Source organism: Puntigrus tetrazona, chromosome 6 (assembly GCF_018831695.1).
Source record: "Puntigrus tetrazona isolate hp1 chromosome 6, ASM1883169v1, whole genome shotgun sequence".
In the NCBI taxonomy this organism is placed as follows: Eukaryota; Metazoa; Chordata; class Actinopteri; order Cypriniformes; family Cyprinidae; genus Puntigrus; species Puntigrus tetrazona.
In genome coordinates, this window is record NC_056704.1 from 1,353,083 (window position 1) to 1,372,123 (window position 19,041).

The 19,041-nt window shown below is 36.5% G+C and overlaps 1 protein-coding gene across 15 annotated transcripts in view; it reads left to right on the forward strand.

Moving 5' to 3' along the window:
• The window catches only part of ptprfa (protein tyrosine phosphatase receptor type Fa), a 172,969-nt gene that overhangs the window by 81,700 nt on the left and 72,228 nt on the right, over positions 1 to 19,041 (forward strand). For 9 of the 15 annotated variants that reach the window (XM_043241099.1, XM_043241101.1, XM_043241106.1 and 6 more), the window contains exons 5-7: positions 8,379 to 8,567; positions 12,442 to 12,459; positions 15,409 to 15,519. In XM_043241099.1, the coding sequence (XP_043097034.1) occupies positions 8,379 to 8,567; positions 12,442 to 12,459; positions 15,409 to 15,519 (318 nt within the window). The remainder of the gene's footprint in view (positions 1 to 8,378; positions 8,568 to 12,441; positions 12,460 to 15,408; positions 15,520 to 19,041) is intronic. The other 6 variants (XM_043241103.1, XM_043241105.1, XM_043241108.1 and 3 more) reach the window with 1 other exon arrangement.

The following is a 19,041-nucleotide window of genomic DNA, read 5'->3' on the forward strand; positions in this document are numbered from 1 at the left end:
AGCTTTTATACTGCACTGTATAAGGTGCTATTAGTAGATGTGCCAAAATGAAGACCAATGATGAACACACAATGTGTAATAAAATCATACAGATATGGACAGACACATGCTGTCTGTGTTCCTCCGTTGCTTAGACTCAGATTAACAGAGTCACAAACAGCACTAACCACCAGCCTCAGATAGAGTCTGCTGAATTCTGCAAAGCTCCTGGGAAGATGCTTCAAAGAGCCAGCTTCAAACAGCAGCTATTAAAGGCTTATTAGTTACTGAGATACCATGTGTGTGTGTGTGTGTGTGTGTGTGTGTGTGTGTGTGAGCGTGTGTGTTTATGTGTGAGACAGATAGTTGAGGGGAAGGAATTAACAATGCAAATAAATTCTGCTAACTAATTATCCTTGATGAAACGGAAAGAAGGTCACAGCGGCGTTGGTGGCAGGATTGACAGAAGCAATTTTTGGGGTGAGGAGAGCAGGATGAGGCCACGCTCTCTGACATCACTCTCTTCAGACGCTCACATCACTGTCACTGCTGTTAGATAGGAGACTTCTGGAGAGCTTCTGCTCCGCTCAATTTAAAATATATTTCCTTCAGGTCCTCCTTCAGGGGGTTGTACTTATCTTTAATAGTGGTGAACTGTGAGAAATTCATCTCAATATGAGCATATGCACAGAAATGATGACACACAGACAGATTATTTATTTGAACCTTTTTCTCTTGGAAAACATTTATCACTGAATTTGGCCATTACTGAAACATTTTTCCTGCACCGCATTTAACAGTAAGTTTGTCAAGTTATATAAATTGAAACAAATTTATTTTTAATAGTTATCAGTCTATTGCTAGTCAAATCAGTCTGTTAAGTTTTGAACCAGTTAAAACATACTGATTATAAATGAATAAAATGAATCAAGTAGCCCAGTGTATTTTAGTATAATTGAATAGTTGCTCTTAATATTTTTAATATATATATATTTTTTTGTGTTGTTAAAGTTAACAATTTTGTTGTGTGTTTTATATGTCTATATAATGTGTTTAAGTATTGGGATTACTTTATTTGGTTGTAGTTTTAAACCTACTGTAAACTTTAGAAATGTTAGAAATTAAACCCTGCCACATTTGTGTATCTTTTTATTTTATTTAACTTTTTTCGCTTTTAGAAACCCAGTTGTCTGGCAGTTGCTCATGAATCACTGATGATGTTTGTATTTGCATGCAAGAGGTGTTGTCTATTTATCCTCTTAATATTTTTATATAATCACATTATATTTTGAATGCAAACATGTGCTATAGACGTACTCAGGTTCCTGCAGTCCACGCAGTGATAGTTGATTACAGACAGGTGTGAGACCTCGCTCCATTTAATATATCCCAGCTCTGTCCTTCTCCTGAATCCCTACTTACCCCAGCTCACCTCTTTTTCCTCTCTTCTCCTCCGCTCATCCCCACGCAATCTGTTTTTTATCTGCCAGGAAGAAGATTTTATTAAAAGCATTCAATTTCCCCAAGGGGGATCATGACTGCTCCTTGATTAAAGAGGAGATGAGAGGCTGCGTGAGGAAATGTCAGCCGAACGAGGGGAGGAGAGAGGTGTGTTCTGTTTGTTTTGGTCGCTCTCTTCCTCCCAGGTGGAGAGGAGTTCATGTAGTGTTAATTAAAACAGCAGTAGCTGGAGGATGTGATCTCGTCCCGGGTCCGGTCCGGTGGGGATCGGGTCCTTGATGAAGCGTGCATGTCCTACCCGAGAAACTCTGCTTAGAGACGATAGCGATATTATTTAACAAGGGGCAGGAGGTCTCTCTTCCCTAAAGAAATGAAATCTCCGCCGTTTAATATTGCTCCTGTTCGGGGTCCAGCTGTTAAACTTCGCATGGTGGTCTAAAGACTGGCAATGCAGATTTAGCTTCACAAGTTTATATAAGAAAAATGGAGTCATGAAAGTCTAATTTTTGTATAGTTGAGATACCGTTATCTTTTTAAATGTCACAGCATCATAGATGTGGCCATTGGCCTGGTTCTAAGTTAAAATGAGTTTTTGGATATTGACATAATTTCTTGTACAACCAATGCAAAACAAACAGATCTGTAACAGTCTTTACTTAAGATCCATGTTATTAACTAACCCTAACCAATATTTACTTATATTTGTCTCTGGTGGATTGTTCATTTAGGTGTGTGTGAATAAGTCAAGGACTGTAGGATTAGCATGTGTATTCTGGCTCATGCGCGCCAGCATTGTAGCATGTCTGAAGTATTCGCTCGCAGACACGATCTGTGAAAACCGTAAGCGATCTGCAGGACCACCTGTCAGTCCAGACTGAGAGAACGTGTGCGTGTGTGATTGTGAAAGGCATTGTGGTTCAGGAATTTGTTGTTGTAGTTTAGACAGCTGATAATCTGAAACAGAGTCAAGAAGTCAAGTCACCCTTATTTCTATAGAACTAGACAATAGAGCTGTTATTTATCTTGAGTCAGTTCAGTGACTTCATCTCAGTTGATGATATTTTAAAATTGCTTTTGATTAAACCTACATGTAAACATAAAACCAGTGATGTTTACGGTTAAAAAAAAAAAGATATACAGATTTAACCACAATTTACAGTAAAAAAAAAACAGGTAAGAGAAAGGCAGATTATGAATTCATCTCAAGTAGCTTTTGCACCAGCTGAGGTAAAAAAACATATTGAAGATGCAAGGTGCCATACACACAAATACAAAACAGACAACAAAAATAATACGTTAAACATTCATTGTAACAACACATTGCATATATATATATATATATATATATATATATATATATATATATATATATATATATAATCTAGTAAGATGAATTCTGCTTTATTTAAATTAAAGTTTTTTTTAAATTAATGTACATTAAATGTTTTAATGAAACATGACTTTCATTGTACACTTAATGGTATTTTACTGTAAAATTACATCAGATGTCCCTGTAGATCTGAATGTAGTGAAGGGAAATTAACATTAACCAACCAAAACAAGTTTTTACCATTTTTACCGTCTTGTAGCGTTAAAATTACAGTGACTTTTGGGTGCATTTGGTTCTGTGCAGCGTTTATCCCAGGAATTCACAACCTAGAAACATTAGACAATATCCTCAGGGCCTAATGTCACATTGTCTCACGTCTTTTAAATTCAGCAGAGCCCAGCAGCATGAGACACTCTCTCTGACACTCGCAACCCATAAAGATCCTTCTGTCTTCCCCTGAGCAAATCCTTCCCTCTGTCTGTCTGCGTTACAGGTGAATGTGACTCTTTTTTTTCATTCGCCTCCAGAAATGTCTGAGAACCCAGCAGGTACACTGAGCCAAAGAGCTCGTCACAGTAACACTGTGAGAACAAAAAGCCCCAGTGTTGAGGCGTCCCGTCCCGACGCACACACTCCAGAGCTGGGCGGACAGGTCACTGTGACACATGTCCGACTGAATGGGCCACTTCATTATGCTTCAGTCAACACACCTGACCAACACTGCAAAGGCATTCTGGGTAGTGCGACAGATTTCTGTCTGCATTTTATACAGTCTGGGTGGTTTGACAATATTTTAGGTGCAAGAGAATCAGCTACATAATATAGTACAAAAGCTTACGGTTGGTGGGATTTTAAATGGTTTTGTAATACATGTCTTGTGCTTTCCAAAGCTGAATTCATTTGATTAAGATGCAAAAATTTTTCATTTGTAATATATAAAATGTGTTTACTGTCACATTTTTATCAATTTAATGCATCTTTGATACATGTATGTGTACCGAACGGTCACGGTTATAGGCTTTGAACTTCAGTCATGTTCTGGCAATGACAGATTTTTTTTTTTCCCTGTTGTACTGAAATCGTATCGAACCGTGACTGTGTATCGTGCCACCCCTAATATATAGCTGATGAGTTAATTTCATGATGTTTTTCAAATGACAAAATACAATTTAAAATAAAATATATTTATATATTTATTCTAATTTAGCTAAAAGTATTAATAATGCAAGGTTATGTAATACATTAAATATTTTTTTTGACTTTACCTCAAAAATAATGTTATGTCATGATACGATTTGATCACATCAGCCATTCCTAATAGAAAAACATGATGTAAAATATGATGGATACTCTTTCAATCTGTCTAAACAACTGGGTGGTTGAATCCTCACTTGTCAGTTTAGCTCTTAAGAAAGAGACTAACGTGCAGTGCTGTCGTATGTTTGCACTTGGCAACGGCGATATGTACTGACACACTGCTCATCGTCTGTTTTACAGAGCATAATATGTTCAGTCTGGCTGTTTTTGATAATCTCCCTGAGGTGATGAAGTTATCAGGTAAGACAGGGATGGAAACAGACAGGGAGAATGTTGTCTTTCATTTGATTTCCTCCAGCGGGTGAAGACGGGTCGCCCCTGTTCCCTCTGATGTGTTTTCCTGGGAGTTGCCTTGGCAATGAGCTTCCACGAGCGGGCGACGGTTTACGAGCGAGACGGTGAGGCATGTCGGGACGGCGTCGTCTCCGACGCTAATTCTCTCTGACTGACAGCTTGTCAGTTCGGTGCGATTCCAGCGTTTAGGGATTACAGGGTGGAGGGAGTAATCCGCAATTTCACGAATTCCAGTGAATAATCGCAGTAGTGTTTGGGTCACGTAATGCGGCGTAATATTTCCCCCTGACTAATTTGTCAGAGGTGAGCCAGTCTGAATTCTGTTTCCAGCCCCTTGCATGTTTTAATTAAATATCTCAGTGTTAAATGACTGTGGGAAAATGACTGTTGGCGTCATCGCTGAGAGCCGGTCAAAAATGCGCTGCGTTGTTGCCGTGGCTGTTCGTGTCACCCTGTTATTGGAGAATTAATGGAGGGTGATTGAGTTTCAAGAGCTTTCCTTTATTATTCCTCCTTTCTAGCTAACAAACGAAGGTATGACATGTTTTCTTCAGCCGTCAGATTCAACAAAGGCCTTGAAACAAGTGTTCAGTTTGGATACGAAAAGTCTCCTGAGAGCGCGATGTTTAGCGACCTTTTCGCGTGGAGTTTATACCACTAAACAAACTCAAACTGACGTGTGAAACCCAGATTCAAAGCCCGGCTTCTGTTCAGTTCTTCAATGCGCTTAGTTTTTTAGAGCTCTTTGGACGATGTTGTTGGCAGAGTCTGTGCATTTGCATTGCTGCGGGGCATGAAACTTCTTTATTTTTGGTGTTGCTTGCTAAGGCAGGCAAAAAAAACCCCACAGATTGACACTGAAGGAGGGACCTGAGTCTTATCTAGGGGACCAGGATATCAGAGACACGGGGAGTTGAATTGGGACATTAAGCATCCACCCACAACACCCTAGCAACCTCATAACACTGATCTAAACAACACCTGAGTGATGACCTGGCAACCACCCAGAATGCCCTGGCATTGTAGCATTAGGTTTTTTGCGTAGACATACACCATTCAGGTTTTTTTAAAAACAAGAAGTAAACCAAATATGATTTAATTTTGTTCTCGTTTTAGTTCAAATAAATGTTTATAATCTAGCCAAGTCAGTCATGCTTTGCTTTAATTTTGTATCATATATGTTTACATTGTAAAAACAAAAGTAAAAAAAAAAAAAAAAAAAAAAAAAGTTAATAAGCTTGTTGATGTTGCTTAAAATAGTGCTTTGTCATTTGTAATAAATATGCTTTTGGCATTTGTAATATGTTTTATTTCATATTTATTTAGCTTTTTATTTTAGTCTGTTTAGTAATTTCAGTACTTCAACTTATTTTAACCTTTATTAAATAACATATAATGCTTATATATGTATGTTTGTGTTTATTTATTTATTTAAATGTTTAGGTTTCTCGTCTAATCTCATACGCATATTTTTATTTTACTTTGGCTTTCTTTAAATGAATAAAAACTTTTAATAAACAATATAAGCACTTTTACTGTTCGGCTTTAAAAGCAGAGGACTGTTTAAAACTCTTTATTTGCTTCATTTAGGCTCATTTCTGCCAAGGAGAAACAGTTGAGCTGTTAGAGATTTTTTTTTTCTGAACCACTACACCAGCATGATACAATAGTACACAATAGTATCTGTCTCAAACCCTCCTTCCCCTTTGGCGGTGACCTGAAATGGACGATTCCTTCAGAACATGAAGGTATATCTTGCTGCAGCCGGTGTTGGTTTATTCCCATTGGGGTCTATTACCAGACCTGCGTGTCACACAAAGGCCTGCGGTGCATAATTGCGACCCTGCTGTGACCCTAGTCCTTGTACCTAGTCCTTCCTACAATGCACCTTCTCAACAGAAAACAAACAGAAACAAAGGCAGCTCCTCCAGCAGGACGAGGCGTTCCTCTGGTGCACGTTCTCACACACGGAGTGACAGACCGCGGGCCCTCCGGGGAGTCTCCCTCGCCTCATTTGGACATATTCTCTCGTTGCAGGGCTCATGCTAAGCTCTTTATGAAGGCTTTCCCAAATTCTTCTTCTATTGTCTCCCAGAGAAACTCTTCAGCTGTAGTGTAGCATAAAAGAACCTTCCTGTGAGAAAACGAAACTTTAGTGCTTCAGTGACACCGTAATTTAACCACAGAGGAGTCCGATTTCATCATTGTGTTTGCGGTGGAAAACCCATAAACAGTGTTTAACCGTTTTACTGCCAGAATGGAATGTCAGATCTTTGGCTGCATGGTTTGGGGAAAATGTGTTTGTCTGATTGATTAAATGATTGATTTGCTTATTTATTTATGTGTTTGTTTGTTTATCAGTCACAATTGGAATTTATTTATTTATTTGTCTTTTTTTTTTTCTAATTATGAAAAAAATAACCTACTAAAAGTAAAAATACAATTTTCATCCCTTAAAACATTGGATATTTTAAGTGTTTGAGGGCATATTATAATATAATGTTATTTTAATATAATATTATATATAAGTAATATGAATAATATATAATATTATACATTTTAATTACATTAATGCTTAAAACTAGTAACATTTTGCAAATGAATGTAAAAAGGATACTAGATTTAAAAAAAAGATCAAGATCAAGAAACAATTTTGTATTTCAAGTCAAAATATATTTTGTAAGGATATATCTGTTCTACAGAAGTTTCGCTCTTCATTCGTTTTCACACTTGATGCAAAAGTAAAATAAATTAAAAGAACCCAGACCCTTTTTCAATTTGTGTTGCATATAATGGGAAAGTAATTGAAACTCAGGACAGCTCCTAGGATTATTAATTCGATTTCACATTAAAACAGTTTTTAATAACCGCACTATGCCATATCAGAGTTTCAATGTTATCTCTAATAATTGTGCAGCCCTTGTGTGTTGGTAAAGCTCAATTAGTGTACGCACTGAGAACAGTTAGAGCATTTAGTCCCGTGTGTTTCCTGTCTGCACCTGCTGTTCTTAATGATGTCGATTTGCATAAAGTTGTTTTATCCTCCATTATCTGCTAGCAGTGAGAGCGTGGCGACCGCTGGACGATGATGCTCATCCACTCCTCAATTCCCATTTCAAACACGCATGGAAACACTCACAACACATTATGTACAGTTCGGCACTGTTCCCTTCACTTACCTCTCAACCATGTATCAGAGAAACAGAGCTCTCTTCCTCACAGACCAAGTGTGCATCTTTTAATGACATCCATCTTGAGTAACTGAAATCAGTGCTGAAAGCAAGTGTGAATAAAAGACACATTGTGATCTGATCGAAGTGCAGTTCTCCAAAGAATCCTGAAAAATAAAATGTATCACAGCTGTTTTCAGCTTTGGTAATGTTTGTTTTTCTTGAGCACCCAATCAGTATATGAGAATGATTTCTGAGAGATCATGTGACACTGAAGACTGGAGTAAAAAACGTTTTTTTTACTTTTTTGTTATTCATGATAATAGCAGGTGTAAACAAGGCAAGAGCTTTCCTTGTAATGTGCAAAAGAGGCACAAGGTGTAATTCTACCTTTGCATTTCAGCAAGCATTTGGTACCTAATTTAGTAATGCCAATATTAGACTTCCTGTAGTGAAACTGTGGGTCAGACGGAGCCAGCCGTTCTGTGAGGTGTCACTACAGCCGGAGGGAAATCACCCCTCTCACCCTCATATATCCATGACCAGAAACACCACGGGTGGATTAGTCACGCCTCGGCCTGCTCGTATTTACATTAGCAGTGGATTTCACACCGTGATCTCTACTCCACCTCTGTGTCTTACAGTCATGCATCTCAGCTGCTACAAGCCGATCGCCCCGGGTGGTCCCGCGGACCAACATTTGTAAGAGCTGTCCTTTAAAAAAAAAAAAGAGCCGTGGTGTTTTTTTTCCAGCCAAAGGATATCATGCAATTCAATCATGTGTGCTGACGCCTCTCTCTTAGTGATTCTGTGTGTGTGTTTTCCAGAGGACCAGATCCCTCACGGCTTCCCCACTATAGACATGGGCCCTCAGCTGAAGGTGGTGGAGCGAACACGTACTGCTACCATGCTCTGTGCCGCCAGTGGGAACCCCGACCCGGAGATCTCCTGGTTCAAAGACTTCCTGCCTGTCGACATTAACAGCAGCAATGGACGGATCAAGCAGCTCCGTTCAGGTAAAAAGAACTCTGTAAACACACAAAAGACAAATAAGCTTGAAGTATAACGATGCTGATTGCGAGCATTGAATTAATTTTTTTCTAACCTTTCCATTTTTTAACCTCAATGACAAAGACAATAGAGAGCAACAGTGAGCGGCCACTTTTTTCCTGAAGATTTTTTTCCCATTCATTCTTTCCTTAGGGATTTCAGAAAATTCTTCAATAAATAGTTGAAGGCTTGAACCAAACCAGCTCCCAGATGAATCGCATTGCAACATTTGATTCAAAGCATTTGAAACTATTTGAACATTAAAAAAAAAAAAGGCAACGGTACAAGACTGTGTGCTTGTTTCATGAGGGAATGATGGGATTGAATCAGAAATGACAGTATAAAACAAAATTAATGCCTACCATTTAAAAGTTAGGGTCTGTATTTTTATTTTATTTTTTTAAAGATAGTACTTTTATTCAGCTACTAGATGAAAAGTGACACTAAAGGCATTTGTAATGTTATAAAACATTTCTATTTTAAAATCGATGCGGTTCTTCTGAAAAAAAACTTTACGGTTTTCAGAAAATATAGAGAGACATAACTGTTTTCGAAATGCATCACATTAATAAATGATATTTTGAAATACATTACTGTGCAAAACAGTATATGTATATATTATAAACGCAGCCTACTTCTAACCTCTTTGATTGAAAGTATCAAGTACTCCATGATTGGTTTACAGTCACTAAATCTCTATGGAGGGAATGAATGGTTTTTTCACTTCTGGAATTCTACTATTGCGGTACATCTGTACAACAAGTGACATTTCAGTTCCAAATGAGCCTCCGGTTTCATTTCATGTCTTAAAGTAAGCGGAAACAAACAGGAAGACAGAGTGGCTGGCAGTTATTATTCACATAACCCTCCGGTTAGGACACACAAACATGATTAACATGACAGCGCAGTGATTTGTTTTGATTAGAAGCGTCGGCCCTTGTCAACAATCATTTCCTGCGTCAATCGTCAAACAGCTCCGTATTTGTCAAATTATTCCCTGTCGGCCAATCCATCTTGCCGCTACCAGACAATCACATAATTTATTTGTTTGGATACAGTCCATTATTTGATCCTGAGATTAGCTTTGCTCTCCAGCCATTAGCGCGAAGGCCTTTTTCCATTAACGAATGCTAATGAAACAATTTTTCAATTCGTGACCTTTACAGAATGCCTATGAACAAATAGGAAAAGCACTCATGATTCAATACCTCCCGCTTCAAACGGAGCCTTAATCTCACTGGAACATGTCATTGTGTACGAGTAATTACCACCAACCTCGCAAAAGCAGGTGATTCTGCCCTGGACATCAATCAACAATCTGTTTACAATGCAGCCGTATGATACGCAGACAGGGAGACCGAATCTGATAAAGAGAGATGGGAAATCTAATCCCGTTTCCTTCGGTGTAAACACTCACAAGACTCTATGTCTGGAGTCAAGCCTCCTGCACACGTGAGCCAAAGCCCACTCAGATATTCGGGCGTATGGCTGTGGACCCTTTTCACATCAGCGTTTCTATTACTCTCCAACAGAAAAATAAAATATCAAGAGATTTGATTATGGTAGTCAGAAGAGAGAAAGATGTCAAATTTCACATCACAACCTTAGCTGTCATTTAATGCAAAGTTAATATAACAAACTATCTTTTTTTTAAACAATGGGAACAAAGTAAATACAGTATTTCAAACGTTTCTACATTAATAAGCTGGGCCTAAAACTAAAGGAAGGGAAAAAAACTGAACAAATTTTCTTTGCTCTTTAACGTTAAACTATATCATTTTTATGGAAACCACAGGGAAACATCTCTTTTTAAGTGCTTCTATTTCGTTGACACCTGATTTATAAACCATTCCCATTACAAATTTGGGAAGATTTCTGGTACATGTCGCATTTTTTAATTTATGTTAAAAAGTATTCATACTTACAGAGCTTATGGAAATGTAGTTTGTGTAAAGCAGCAACATTTAATGCAAACCACTCCAAGACACTGAAAACACTGTGACCACGAGCAATTCACTTTGAAACACGCAGCGCATCAGATTATGTATTTACATAATTATAGCACAGTCTTTGTAATATGACAGTTGGGCTAAACTGTATTGCATTCTCAGGCATTGGTAGAATTACTTAAAAAAATCACAAACCAATGGACAATTAACAATGTTTGAGGCTGATTTTTAAATGCATGTGGTGCTTATCAAGAGTTCATTTTGGGCCTTGTTAATTACTGTAAAAATGCATAAATCTGTGAAAAGGGTCCATTTATTTTTTAATTTCTGCACTTAATTTTGTGTAACATTTGTGCTGTTGACATGAATGATGCCTGAAATCAAGCGGCTTCTTGAGGTGTGCAATTACTATTGTAAGCAATCGAAAGATTTTTATCTGACGGATGATAAAAAGGCGAAAATCCCATACACATGTTACCGATTTTTACCCACTACCCCACAGTAAGCTCTCAGGCAGAGGTGATTTATGATGATTGGTGTGCAGATCTTTATGAACAGAGATGTGTCGGGCTGATTATTGATTTCTCTTCAGTAAGATAATGGATGCCCAGCTTAGCTGCTGTTTAACGTCTTAAATACAGCCAGGATTGATAGCGACTGTCTCTGGACTGCCGGCGAATGGAGAACTCTTACTACCAGCTGCAAAAATTAACACATACTCAAGTTTTCTCCCTCTAGCCATAGTGAAGATATAGTAAAGTCTTACTATTGTTCATTATGCTTGTGCTACACTGCAGACTTACCTTAAAGTCCTCAGTCCTGTCCTGGGCTTTCTGAGGGTCCCAGTGTACGCCAGGCTCTCTGCAAACTGCTGATGGACCATGATCCACACAGTTTACAGGGGCTTCCTCATGTCTCTGACCCCCTTCCCAGATCCGCACTGTTTTCACATGATGGAGTGTTGACTTATGATCCAGATTGACGTGAATCTGCATCATAGTCAACAGACTCCATATGGACTCTTTTTGATTGAAAGCTAAAGCAACTTCGCATAGGCATTACTAGGCATTTACTGCAGGTTTGTGAATCGTAATTATAATACGATTTTGGTTCCGAAAAAATATATATACAGTTACAACAAAATGCCAAGTATCTGAAGTCTTTTCCAAAGTTAAACAAGTCTCTTTTGAAAGTAATAAGACTCAAGGGTCGGTCAATGCAATAAGATTGACCTATCACTTTGTACAAAAAGGTTTTCTTCTGTGTTGCATCAGACAACTGTATTTATTTAGCACAGCTGTGGTCGGATCCAAAGGCCAAAGTTGTGCTGGAGGTAGAATGTGCATCACTGTAGAAATAGCAGAAGACCCTTGTGCAGAGAGAGATGAAATTATTACTGGCTCACAAGAATGAGTCATTTAAAGGCCAAAGCATACTCTACGCAAGTTCGTGAATTTAGAGACTTGCAGATATTGCTGTTTTCTTTTTCAGGTCAGCCGCTGTCACGTTTTGCTGTGCATAGTTCAGATTCATTTAACGTTTAGCATGTTTATAGCCAGCTATCTGAATAACAGCACGTCTACATTGATTGCACGGCCATTTAGCACAGTAACTCTCTTGAGTACCGGGGAACATCGTGTATGCGTAGCAGGGCCATGCGTACTTGCGTAGAGTATGTTTCTGGCCTGAAGCAGCAATGTAAGCTATGTAATGTGAATTAACACACACTGAGAACAGAAGAGCCAGAAGTCTTCAGGGGAAGATTGTACATGGCGCTTCTTAAATAAGAAATCTTTTTCTCCTGTTCATCTTTCTCTCCTCTTTTCTCTCTAGCTCTCTTTCACACTAACAGTTCTCTTTAATCTTATTTGCATTCATATTACCTCACCAGGTGGTACACCAATCAGAGGTAAGAATGCTGAAAACAGAAAATTTCCAAATGCGTCATCTTTCGATTCCTCTTTCACCCCCAAGTGTCCCCCTCCATCGCCCTGTCCCCACCTTCTCTCTCATTCCGGAGTCTTTCTCTTTGTCTTCCTCCTCGTCTTCGATCCGGCCTCGTCTCTGTGCATGAACCTCTGCTCGTCTGTCTCACTAATGGACGTCTGATTCAGCCTAACTGAATATAATACATCCATATACCAAATAAAGATGCGTCTGATTAACAGTTTATGGATTTCACAAAAGCTGTAATAAACATATCCATAATATTTCTCCTCAAAATATAAAGATATTTTACATAAATTAATAGGCTTTTTATTACTATTATTATTATTATATGTATACAACTTTTATACGTATTTGATTTTAGTTACATAATGTTTTACTATTAGGCTTTACAATATACGTTATTAACAGGAATAGTCACTTCTATTTTACAGGATATATATAATATATATTTCTTGCTGTTTTCAGTGATGATACTCATATAAATATGATACTCGTGTAAAACAGTAATGAATATCATTATAGAATAGCAAACGGTTCAAAATCTGTACACTATGCACGTCTGAAAACATTATAACAATTAGAATTTGGTATAAATGCGAAATTAGTTTGTGCATTAATTTTTGCAAAAATGTTATGCATACTATATTTATGTTCATTTATTTTTATCTATACTATATTATAGTATATAATATATATGATATATACTATATAATGTTTGTAATAGGTTGTTTTGAGTATCATGATTGAAGAATAGCAATAGTTTAAAAAAATGCAAAATTCATGAATACATTAGAGTAAGAATCTGGGGAATGTGCTTAAGTGTTATTTTCTGCTGAAATGACCTTTACTTACTGTCCAGATGACTGACGGTCTGTCTGGTTAATAACTGAGCAGAGCTGCAATGCAGCTTTGGAAATTGTGAGATACCTGGACAACATCTTATTCCCCACAGCAGAAAATCTTAATGTCATTATGACTCTCGTCTTCAGGCGTTTAGCAGAAGAGTCCAGAACGGCCAAACTGAGGAACAGAAAGCTCACCGCTGATGTAGAAGATTTGACTGTAACTCTGAGTCGATCTCTTCAGAGGGAATGTCAGGGCGAGAAAGTGAGATGAGACTGCGAGAGGGCAGAACAGCATCCTTCAACATCCGTCTGACACTAGCGCTTCAGATGTAATAAGTGATAGAAAGAAAAGTCGGGTTTCCTGATGACTAGAGAAGAAGAGACAGTAGATCTGTTCCAAACGCTGCTGAGCTGCATTTGAAAGTACTGTATCAAAAAGACATTTCTAACAGCAAAACCAAAAAGACAACAAATTTTGACCAGAATCTAACATCACATTAAAGAATCAATAAAGAGTGAAGATTGTGAAAGGTTATTCTAAATGGAAATAGCAATCGAATTAGCTGATATTTTTTTAGCACACAAGGGATAATTTTTTAGCATTAGTTCAACAAAATAAAGAGTAAAACATATGCATTAAGTGTGATTTATGCTTTATATTTTATTATACTGACACAGAGGATGTTGGGGAAAGTAGGATGTTGCATTGGACAGATTATTGTATCCAAAGCAACTTGCATTGTATTTATGGTACACACTGATGTGTTTAGTATCGGTATCAGTATCAATATATTTATTTAATATATTAATTTTATAAAAAAAATTATATATATATATATATATATATATATATATATATATATATATATATATATATATATATATATATATATATATACTTTTATTTTATGTCTGTATAGTTTTAATTTAATTATTTGTATTACTTGTATTTTTTATTAATTGTATTTGTATTACTTTAAACAAAAATAATAAATAATAAATATTGCCTAGGCAGCTAACTAAATTGAAATGTTTAAATATAAATGTATAAGTTTATTTTATTTGAAGTATTGACTTAATGTAAAGTTTTAGTTTTCTGTAAATATAATAATCCTGGTTGTTCTTTAAACAGACGCTTTTTCAGCTCACATGGGTTTGGAACAGATCTCATATATGTTTGTTTGTGTTTATGTGTGCTGTAAGTGTTTTAAAGAGTCGTTCTTCTGAACAACCCACTCGTGGAGCGAGGTTAATGCTCAGGTCTCATGCACTCACAGTCTCTCGATTATGTTTCTATTGTTAATGCACACGTTCAAACCCATCCCATAATGCATTTCAGGAATACTTCTGAAATACACGTTGACAACATTTTTAGTTCTCTCGGTGTGCTTCCATCATCCACAGATTGCATGATGTATGTCACATCACGCAAACAAGCAGCACCGCCATACTAAAACACCTAATGAAAACGCAATGTATGTGAACTTTTTGTGTTAATTTATGTGTGTTATCAACAGAAGCCTGAACCAAGGTAAGTCACGGTGAAAAGACGGAGATAATGAACTGCAAAGACTTTAACATGTCAGGAAAAAAAAACAACCTTTAAGTTTTAGTCCACCTGGATTTGCCTTTCTTTGCAGAATTTCTTGTCAGTGGATGCATTGAGGATGTATTGACAGTAATTGCAGGGGCTGTATTATGTCTTGATAGATCCATTCTCTAAGAGCACAGCTTTGTCTCGGCTCGCAGAATAGCAGAGCTTATGTACAGTGACGTTTATAGCTGGCATAGCCTGCAGGTCTTTTTACTTGCCACAATGAATAAATAACTCAGTTTGCTTTAGATTTATTGAATTATGGAATGAAAGATGTTGCTCTTTTTTTTCGGTGTTTAGAGAGACAGGAAAGGTCATATGGCAGCCGAGTGTTAGTCAGTGTGTACGCCTTGTTTAGGCAGAAAAATCTTTTCTTTTCCTCAGGCCGCCCTCGTTTAAAGCGATGGAGGTTGAGATTGTTTGTGAGTGTGTGCGAGAGCGTTTGTGATCGCGTGTGTTGTGTTCGCAGGGGCACTGCAGATCGAGAACAGCGAGGAATCGGACCAGGGCAAGTACGAGTGTGTGGCGGTAAACAGCGCAGGAACACGCTACTCCGCTCCTGCCAACCTCTACGTCAGAGGTAAGATCTGCAATCAAATCCAAATCCCCATCCCCTTTCACCTCGGTCTGCTTTCCATACAGGCTTTACCACGGCCAGAACAGGACCTGTCACTCAAAAGCTCCCATTTCTTATTAATCAATCTTTTGTCTAGAAACACTCTTCTGCAGCGGAGAACTTCTTCCTATTTTAATTATTCACAAAATGTTTGTCACACAGCTTTGTCCAAAGTGAATATTATTTTGTTATTTTTATATTTTTTGTAATTTGTTAAGTAAAAGCTTAGAATGTATACATTACTATAAAAGTAAAAATAAATATATATATATATATATATATATATATATTTTTTTTTTTTTTTTTTTTTTTTTTTTTTTTTTTAATTAATTTATATATATATATATACACATATATATATATATATATATATATATATATATATATATATATATATATATATATATTTTTTTTTTTTTTTTTTTTTTGAAGTGAAAATTTCCCCATATGAAGCCTTTCTAGGTGTATACGAATTGCTATAAATATTTTAGTTACAAAAACCCATTGATCTGAGGTGTATAGGTTAGTTTTGCATCACAGTACTTGCCGATATATCAGATTAACAGAGCTTCAAAATAGTGGCCGCTATCCACCAGCATTACCACGCCTGGAAGAGCCTGGATCTTTTTTTTTTAAACTCTGACTGTGTTTGTCTCAAAGAAGAAAGTCAGAGAACAATTTGAGAAAATTATAGCTTTATCTGTGCAACTAATATACTCTTGAAAAGCTTTTATATTCAAGATTATTGCAGTTGATTTATTTGATATATTGATTATAATTTCTTCATTTACCAGTCATATTTTCTGTTTTTGTAATTTTTCACGTTTGATTTGTTTTAACCTGAATATTTTAAATATACTTTGCTAGCTGTTAGCCTTTGCAGCCTTTCACCAGATTTTACATCTCAGAATTCTTAAAGGTACAGCAATAACAGCAACCAGAAGTCAGAGACAGTTTTTTGATGCTAGAAACCTTTGATTAGCATTGTAAATGAACAAGTGCAGAATATATATATATATATATATATATATATATATATATATATATATATATATATATATATTTAATTAAGCTTAGCAAATGAGCTCCAATGCAGCTGGTCATGGAGGCTGGTAGAAATGGTGAAAGTGTTGTCAGAGCATCAAGGAAAGGACCGTGTTGAGACTTGCAGGCTAGAATGGAGAATCCCTTTGTGGAAATTCCCTCATTAATGTTGGGATCTATTACAGCAAATGTAGAGACCACTGAAGCCTTGTTTCAAAGAAAAGCCTTTTTATTTAACAACCACTTTTGCCTGCCAAGTGCTTAAAGGACACTTCAAATTCAGACCTTTAAATATGGTGATGCATTGTTCTTTGATAGTGTGTTTTGAATATTGCATTACGGTGTGTTTGAAGGCAGAGGAAATGAGAACTAGACACAAATCTGTGTCCATAAATTCTCCTGGTCTTCTTCCTCAAGCCCTCCACCAATCAGAGCGAAACTCATATAAAAGATGCATTGTGCAGATCATATCATATGAATTCTCTCAGGAGCCCTTTGATCTTTACGCAGACCGCACGCACTCTCAGGACATGCCATTTGATGAATGACATTTAATATATATGTATGAGTATCTGATGCTTTATGGTGAGACAGGGAGATGTTCTCATTTTGTTAGTCCATGAATTTTTCACTGGTAGTGCCGTACTTTTATTGCTTTTCCATTCAAGGATTTACTATTGGTGTGACTTCATGGTTAAGTGAACTCTATAGGCTTATCACTGTGTATGTGGGTATGCATTTATCTTGCATTGTTATTCTATAACTAATCTTTAGGGCTGGACAATACTGCCCTTTAAATATAAATATATAAATATATAGTTTTTTTTTTTTTTTTTTAATTATTTAGATGATCATCATTCTATTCAAACAAAAAGTATTTTAGAGAAATAAGTTAAATGCTGCAATATGTATTTTAAATAGTTTCAAATTATAATTACATTTTTTGCTTTCCAGAAAAAATATTTAATCCGTTTTACTTATTTATTATAATTATTATAAATAGTAAGGTACAATAAATGGTACATAATTGTATTCCCCTACATAAACATTTTAATTAAAGTTTTTAAGGCATATAAACTGCCTCACAGGCACTTCCATGAATGTTTTGAGCGAGTAATTCACTGAATCACTGAATTGATTCATTGAAATGGACAGTTTGAAAACTGATTCGCTGAAGTGAACTTACCAACTCATCAATATTTTTAATACGGAAATTTAAATTTAATTTAAAATATCACTTATTTAAAACTCAAGCAACAGGTGCAAAGCCAATTTTATATTGCCATACATTTTAATATTGTATATATTGTGTAAATATTCAGTATATTGGCCAGTCCTGCTAATAAGAGTGTTTCTGTATGCTGTGATGTGGTTTTGTTCTTCTTTATAGCCTGACTAACTAGACTCTCTCTCCAGGTGTTCAGACTCTAACAGATCTCTTCTAAAATCTGTGTGTGGGCCTGTGTGTGTTTGTTTAGTGCATTTCCTCCTTGTCTCTCTTTTACTCTACAATAATTTCTGTCTTTTTTTCTTTGGGTTCAACTGCAGTGAGTAGGTGTTTATCACTGTATATAGGACGGATCATTCCATAATTGCTTATCCTTTCATGTGAAAGATTGTGTGTGTTCACTCTCATTCTCATGTGCCTTATCACACTGAGACCCTCAAGCACTGCTGAGGGTCTTGCATCATGCTTGTTCTGTGTTTGCTTGCGTTTTGTGTGTGTGTGTGTGTGTGTGTGTGTGTGTGTGTGCTTTTGTAAATTTATAAGGTTTTTGGCTGAGGGACTTACTGTAGGTTAAGTAATTCACAGGTGTATATAAACAATACAGTACTTATTTATTAGTTTGTAAAATTTTAAACATAGCTTTTGGTTAGTCTATCGTAATTCTATAGTCGTTTGTTCCAGTCATTTGTTCCACAGCAATGTGTTCCACCATATTCTCTGAATTAAAAGCCCATTTTTTTTATCATTTTTAATGTGCTGCAGACTTACAGATATTCCAAATCGACTTGTGTGATCCATTTAACAAATCAGCTTATGCAGTAGCATACATGTTGCTTATGAATGGCACCAAAGCTAATAGTGTTTTAAAACTTTTCATTCACTGATATTGCACATTATTTCTAAATGTAATACTGGCATGCAACTGCAAACATGTGACCAATGCAACCATGTTTCTCCCAGCAATGCAATTTTGACCCAGTCACAAATTTTTCAAAAATATACGGTATGCACTTGCAATGCATCAGCTTCATATCTGCCCTGTATGTGATGCATAATCTGTCATAAAATTTACAATACAAGAAAAAATCTAGTAATGAATGGATGTATGAGTGCATGGGTGATTGTGTCCATGTTCTCGTCTCACGTCTTTTTTATGGATAAGCGGAATATTTGCCTGTTTTACTCTCTCTGTTTCTCCTTGTCTTCCTCCTCCT